This window comes from Eimeria maxima, genomic scaffold, assembly GCF_000499605.1.
Source record: "Eimeria maxima Weybridge genomic scaffold, Emw_scaff71, whole genome shotgun sequence".
Lineage (NCBI taxonomy): Eukaryota > Apicomplexa > Conoidasida > Eucoccidiorida > Eimeriidae > Eimeria > Eimeria maxima.
In genome coordinates, this window is record NW_013563953.1 from 42928 (window position 1) to 50000 (window position 7073).

A 7073-nucleotide genomic window follows, 5' to 3' on the forward strand; every position below is an offset into this window, starting at 1 on the left:
CACGTGTTGCTGCTGCAGGTGTTGCTGCCAGAGTTGCTGTTCCTGATGTACTAGGTGTATGTACTGCTGCTGCTAGTTGCTGCTGCTAGTTGCTGCTGCTAGTTGCTGCTGCTAGTTGTTGCTGCTGCAGTAGCTGCTTGTGTTACGTGAGCGGTGTTGCTGCTGTTGCTGTTGCTGTTGCTGCTGCTGCATGCTGCTAATGATGGCCTGCTGCTGCTGCTGCTGCTGCTGGTTTCTTGCTGCAGCCTTTGAGGGCGATGACAAACCCTGCAGGATCGGTGCGGTACCATAGGCAACTGCAGCAGCAGCAGCAGCAACCGCAGCAGCAAGTGCAAGCGCAGCAGCAACAACTGCATGCGCAGCAGCAACTGCATGCCCAGCAACTCCATGCACAACAGCAACTGCAGCAGCAACTGTATGCACAGCAGCAACTGCAGCATCAGCTGTATGCGCAGCAACAATTGCAGCAGCAACTGCATCCACAGCAGCAATTGCAGCAGCAGCTGTATGCACAGCAGCAACTGTATGCACAGCAGCACCTGCAGCACCAGCTGCATGCACAGAAGCAACTGCAGCAGCAGTTGCATGCACAGAACAGCGCACAGCAGCAACTGCAGCAGAAGGAGCATGCGCAGCACCATCTGCAGCAGCAGCAGCATGTGCAGCACCAGATGCAGCTTCAGCTGCAGCAGCAGCAGCTGCTGCTGCAGCAGCAGCAGCAACTGTGGCATCGGTGGCAACTCCAAGTGCAGCAAGCGCAGCACCTCCACAAGCAGCAACAGCAGCAGCAGCAACAGCAGCAACAGATGCAACAGCAGCAGCACCAGCAGCAGAGTGGTAGGCGGTCATCACAGCAGGTGCAGCAGCCGCCCGAGTCCCGCAGCAGCAGCAGCAGCATCAGCAGCAGCAGCAGCAACAGCAGCAGCTGGTTCTCGACAGCTTTATCGCGTACATTGCATCGTTTAGAGCATGATGCTGCTCGCAGCAGCAGCAGCAGCAGCAGCAGCAGCCAGCGGCTGCCTGGAGGCCGTGCTGCAGCAGCAGCAACAGCAGCAACAGCAGCAGCAGCAGCACTGAATCAATTTAACCGTTTCTTTGCTGCACGAGAAGCAAAACCCTCAGCAGCAGATTGGCTCCTTGTACATCGAACTCTTCTCCCCTTAACACCTGTAAGGGTTTAGGGTTTAGGGTTTAGGGTTCAGGGTTTAGGGTTTGTGTGGGTAAAAAGGTTGTAGGGTTTAGGGTTTGGGGTTTAGGGTTTAGGGTTGGCCTGCATGCGTAATAACAAGGGCTCCGTAACAAGATAATCCGAGGGTTTAGGGTTTAGGGGTTAGTGTTTAGGGTTTAGGGTTTAGGGTTTAGGGTTTGTGGTGCAGGAGAGGGTTTATGATCTTAAGGGTTTTCCTTTCTTTCTTAGTCGTCTTATTGAGCATCGACCCCCTGCTGCAGTCAATGATCTTGCTGCTGCTGCTGCAGCAGTTGCTGCTGCTGCTGCTCGTACCCCTGCAGCACGTGCTGCACCTGCAGCAGCAGCAGCAGCAGCAGTATTCCCACGGCCTTCAGGTGTATGGTCACCTCTACCGCTGCAGCAGAAGCTAGCCATCATCGGATGGTAGGCAACTGCTGCTGCTGTTGCTGCTGCTGCTGTTGCTGCTGTTGTTGTTGCTGCTGCTGTAGCTGTGTGTGTCTGTGCTGCCCCCTCATGTGTATTGCTTTGTGCAGCAGAATGTGCATTAGCTGCTCTTTCTGCTGCTGCTGTTGCTGCTGCTGTTGCTGCTGCAGGTTGCTGCAGCTAAAGCTGCCTGTGTCTGCTGCTGCTCTGCTGTTTGATTTGGCATACAACGAGGCGATAGCAGCAGCAGCAATTCCTCATTTTGCTGCTGCAGTCAATGCAGCAGCAGCACTCCTCTGTAGACCAACGCCTGCTGCTGCTGCTGCTGCTGTTCCTGCTGCTTCCCATGCTAAGCAGTTGCATGCTGGCTCAGCTGCATCTGCAGCAGCAGCAGCAGCCGCTGCTGCTGCAGCAGCAGATGCAGCAGCAGGCAGCAGAGCTGAGGGACTAGTATGGTGGTTTGCTGCGGCTGCTAGACTGCCGCTGCTGCTGCAGTTAGGTGTACATCCTGCTGCTTCTCTTGATATATTCCTCCGTGTCAGTAACCCTAAACCCTAAACCCTAAACCCTAAACCCTAGCTTGCAGACTCCACGGGTCTGAAGAGATAGCTCTTGCTTCCGTTGATGGTGCTGCTGCTGCTGCTGTTGCTGTTGCTGCACCAGCTCATGTTGCTGCTGCTTCTGCCGTTGCTGTTGCTGCTGCAGAGTATTCCCGTGTCTCCCTTGCTGCCTCAATTGGCGTTTCCCCTTGAAGGTGCTGCTGCATCCCTGTCTGCTGCTGCTGCTGCTGCTGTCCTTCTCTGCTGCCGCTCGCGGCAGCTGTACCTGCTGCAGCTGCAGCAGCAGCTACAGCAGCAGAAGCGGCGCGCAGAGCTGTTGCCAGCAGCAGCACCAACAGCAGCAGCAGCAACAACAGCAGCAGCAGCAACAACAGCAGCAGCAGCAGCAGATCCGTTTGTGTCTCTGCTGCAGCAGCAGCAGCCAGACACCGCAGCTGTATGGACAGCCGTCCGTCGTCACTTCCTTGCGCCATATAATAGCAACAGCAGCAGCAGGAACAGCAGCAGCCGCGGCAGCAGCAACAGCAGCAGGATGCAGCCATGCTGTTACCTCTCACCATATGTTGACGAGCAGCAGTTGCTGCTGCTGCTGCAGCAGGTAGGCCTCGATGCTGGATGGGCTGCTGATGCTGCTGTTGCAACAGCAGCAGCAGCAGGTGCAGCAGCAGGGACAGGTCAATCCAAGACAGCAACAGCAGCAGCCGCAAGAGCAGCAGCAACAGCAGAAGGGAGGAAGCGTGCTGCACCTGCACAAGGTGCTGAATTGCTGCTGCTGCTGCAGCAGTTGTCAACGTTCCCTGTCCGTTTTGCTGCTCCCCCTGCAGCAGCTGCTGCAGCCCCTGCAGCAGCTGCTTCTGCCCCTGCAGCAGCTGCTTCTGCCCCTGCAGCAGCTGCTTCTGCCCCTGCAGCAGCTGCTGCTACCCCTGCAGCTGCTGCTGCTGCCCCTGCAGCTGCTGCAGCTACTGCTCTTGCTCCTGGTCCTGTTGCTGCTCCTGCTCCCGTTGCTACTCCTGCTGTTGCTGCTGCTGCTGCTGCTGCAGCAGCAGCAGCAACATGGCCAATGCCTCTTTCTCTTGATGGCAGTTTGCTGCTGCTGGAGTGTATATACAGCAGAGCAGCAGAACGTCTTGCTGCTGCTACTGCAACAGAAGTGCTGCAGGCAGCAGCACAAGGTGTAGATATACATCTAGCAGCCGTAAGATCTGCCGCTGCTGCTGCTGCTGCTTGTGTCGCTGCTGTGGCTGTTTTTGCTTGTTTGCTGCTGTTGCTGCTTGTGTGCTGCTAGTGCTGTTGTAGTGCTGCTGTGCTGCATCTGCTGTTGCTGCTGCTCCTGAATTGCTAGCTGTAACCGCAGCATTATCCTGCTGCTGTTGCTGTTGCTGCTGCTGCTGCTGCTTTGTGTGCAGCTGATATCCAGCCTCCCGTCTCCCCTGTCTACCCTAAGCAGCAGCAACACCACAGCAGCAGCAAAAACAACAGCAGCAGCAGCAGCAGCAGCACTGCCCCGTTCTCCTGTCTTCGAAGTGCTGCTGCCGCTGCTGTCAGGGTCTGTAGTAGAAGCAGGGCAGCAGCAGCGGCGAACACGTCGTGCTGCTCTGCTGCTGCTTGCTGCAGCAAGAGCTGAGTTGCTGCACCCTTTTGCTGCTGCGGTAAGGCAACCTGCTGCTGCTGCTGCTCGTGTGTAGAATTTGTTGTTGCTGCTGCTGGTCTGTTGTTAATGGTGCTGTGGTTGCTGCAGAAGCTGCTGTTGCTGCTGCTGCTGCGTCTGTCTGTTGAGCAGGTAACCGGGATGACAGCTGCAGCACCATCTACAGCTGCAGCAGCTGCTGCAGCAGCAGCAGCAGCAGATCGTGTTGGTGGTGCTGCTTACCCAAGACACTTTCCCTGGCAGCTAGTTGGGGGTCTTGCATACCCTGCAGCAGGGAGTACAGCAGACACAGCAGCAGCAGCAGAAGCAGCAGCAGAAGCAGCAGCAGGACATAAGATTGCTTCTCTTTATTTTAGTACACGATCTTCTCTTTTATTTTTTGCTAAAGTTAATGTTGCTGCTGTTGCTGCTCGTCATCTGCTGCGCTGCTTCGGAGACCAGCAGCAGCAACTGCAGCAGCAGCAGCAGACGCAGACGCAGCAACAGCAGCACCAACAGCAGCAGCAGCAACTGGAGTTTCAGGAAGAGACCAGTCGCATTCTCTTCCCTCTCCTACAGCTTATCCGTCAGTTGCTTTTGCTTTTGCTGCTGCTGCTGCTGCTGCAGACCCCTGCATGCATGCAACCTCCTGTGTTGTGGTTGTTCTGTCGCTTTGCTTGCTGCTGCTGCTGCTGCTGCCTGGGGTTTGCTGCCGGCTGTTGATAAGGGAGACATTTGCTGCTTACATAGGATGTTGCTGCTGTTGCTGCTGTTGCTGCTGCTGCAGATGCGCTTGATGCTCCTGCTGCAGTGCGGCAGCAGCTAATAGGCATAGCGCTCTCTCGCCGCAGCTGCTGCATGCACCTGTGGGGTCTGCAGCAGCTGCTGCTTCAACTTGCGCAGCAGCAGCAGATGCTGCTGCAGCACCGGGAGCACCACGAGCTTCTGCACCTGATTCGGCAGCAGCAGCAACAGCAGCAGCAGCAGCAGCAGCCTCTGTTTCTGGGGGAGACACCATCTGCTGCAGCTGCGTTTGCTGCAGATTTTGCTGCAACAAAACAGGCAATAGAAGTGAGGCTGCTGCTGTTGGTGCTGCTGTTGCTGCTGCTGCTGCACTGGCTCCTGCTGCTGATAGTATTGTGCTGCCTCTACTGTTGCCCCAGCCTGTACACTGCTTTTCAGCTTATTCACTGCTGTTGCTGCTACTGCTGCTGCTGCTGCTGCTGCTTGTGTCTTGCAGGATTCTCGCGTTCTCTTCTTGAGGTGCCTCGACAGTCTCTGCTTGCGCGCAGCCAGCCGAACCTCTACGGGCCCTGAGCAGCAGCAGCAGCAGCAGCAGCAGCACCAGCTTCTGCAGCAGCTACAGCAGCAACAGCTGCTGCTGCCGCCGCAACCTCTGAGTGCAGTAAAGCAGCAGCACAAGCAGCAGGCATGTATGCAGCAGCAGCAGTACGCGCTGCTGCCAGCAATCCTTACCTCTCCTTTAGCTGCTCCTGCTGCAGCAGCATCGCAGCCGCTGCAGCGGCTAGTCCAGGTGCTGCAGCAGCAGGCCTGCAGTATTTTATCTGCAGCAGCAGCAAATGCATCAGCAGCAGCAGCAGAAGCATCGGCAGCAAGGGATGCCACTGAGTCTGCTGCTGCTGCTGCACCTGAAGGCGATTCTCGTGAGCCTTCGGATTCTCCGCCCAACGAGGTCAGCAGCAGCAGCAACAGCAGCAGCAGCAGCAAATCTATTAACTCGGAGCAGCTGCCGCTGCTGCTGCAAGTGCTGTTTAGCTGTTGGAGGCGCGGCAACGCAGCAGCAGCGTTAGCAGCAGGTAGAGCTGCTGCTGCAGGAGAGCCATGCTTGCTGCTGCAGTATGAGAGGTCATCCGAGCAGCAGCAGGAGCAGCAGCAGCAGGAGGACGAGGAGGAGGAGGAGGAACAGCAGCAAGTGCGGCTGCAGCAGAAGCAGCAGAAGCAGCAGCAGCAGAAGCAGAAGAAGCAGCAGCGGAGACGAAACGTTCCCGATATATCCCCTCTTGTTGCTGAGCTGTATAGACACCTCAGCCCTACTGGTGCTGCAGCAGATGCAGCAGCAGCAGCAGCAGCAGATGCAGCAGGAGGAGCAGCAGCTCCTCGTTGGTTAGAAGCGCTGCTGCTGCAGATGCCCCTGGATGCAATCGCTACAGGCATGGCGGTACGTCTGCTGCTGCTGCTGCTGTTGCTGTTGCTGTTGCCGCTGCTGCTGCTGCTGCTGTTATGTAGCTTTCGTGGAGGAGGAGCAACAGGGAGGACTGCAGTTGATCCATTTGCTGCTGCTGCTGTGCTGCTGCTGCTGTGCTGCTGCTGCTGTTTGTGCTGCAGGCAGTTGACGAGGAGCTACATTTGGCTGCTCATGACGCAGCTCTAGTAAGACAGCAGCAGCAACAACAGCAGCAGCAGCAGCAGCAGCTAAGGAACAAGTGTGGGGACATAGATGAGTATCAGCAGATGCTTACTGAGGTGTACAGACACCTCAACTTGCTGCTAGAGAAAAAACTGCAGCAAGCAGCAGCAGCAGAGCTGCAGCTGCTAGCAGCAAGATTGCCATACCTGTCACAGCTCCCGCAGCACTTCCCGCTGCAGCAGCAGCAACAGCAGCAGGAGGAGCAGGAGCAGCACCAGGAGCTGCAGCAGCAGCAACTGCAGCAGCAGCAGCTGCTGCAGCAGGAGTCGCAGCAGCGGCAACACTTTTTCCTCTCCGCTATTATTGACGAAGTCAGCGCAAGGATTGCCCGATTAAACACAGCAGCAGCAGCAGCAGCAACAACAGAAGCAGCAGCAACAACAGAAACAGCAGCAGCAGTAACAGAAGCAGCAACAGCAGCAACAGATGCAACAACAGATACAGCAGCAGAGCCTATCGAACAGGCGGCGAGATCCACAGCACCAACAGCAGCAACGGCAACAGCGGCAACTGCAGCAGCAACAGCAGCAGAAGAGCCTGCAGCATTAATGTTGCTGCTGCTGCAGCTGTTGTCAGCGGCACCAGTTAGCTCCTGGTTGGCGCTGCGGCGGACATGGGGAGCAGCAGGAGAAGCAGCAGTTTGCTGCTGCTTGAATCAGCTGCTGCTGCTGCTGCAGCAGATGCCTTTTGCTTCCTTTGTTAGCTGTCTTGCTGCACTCGGTCGTGTCGATCTGCTGCAGCCGCTGCAGCCAGCTGCTGCAGCTGCAGCTGCTGCTGCTGCGCTTACGGAGAGCCCTTCAGGGGAGCAGCAGCAGCCGACACTCCAGCAGGAACTGCAGCAGCAGC

At 56.8% G+C, this 7073-nt stretch overlaps 1 protein-coding gene across 1 annotated transcript in view; it reads left to right on the plus strand.

Moving 5' to 3' along the window:
- Positions 1-257: 257 nt before the first annotated feature.
- EMWEY_00010510 (hypothetical protein, conserved) overlaps positions 258-7073 on the plus strand; it is a gene marked incomplete at both ends in the record, with an annotated part of 8669 nt that continues 1853 nt past the window's right edge. Inside the window, 9 exons of the mRNA XM_013478844.1 lie at positions 258-1169; positions 1377-1612; positions 1783-2062; positions 2318-3367; positions 3579-3821; positions 3953-4385; positions 4587-4870; positions 5040-5978; positions 6146-7073. The exon at positions 6146-7073 is cut by the window's right edge and continues 142 nt beyond it. Coding sequence (XP_013334298.1) covers positions 258-1169; positions 1377-1612; positions 1783-2062; positions 2318-3367; positions 3579-3821; positions 3953-4385; positions 4587-4870; positions 5040-5978; positions 6146-7073 — 5305 coding nt within the window. The remainder of the gene's footprint in view (positions 1170-1376; positions 1613-1782; positions 2063-2317; positions 3368-3578; positions 3822-3952; positions 4386-4586; positions 4871-5039; positions 5979-6145) is intronic.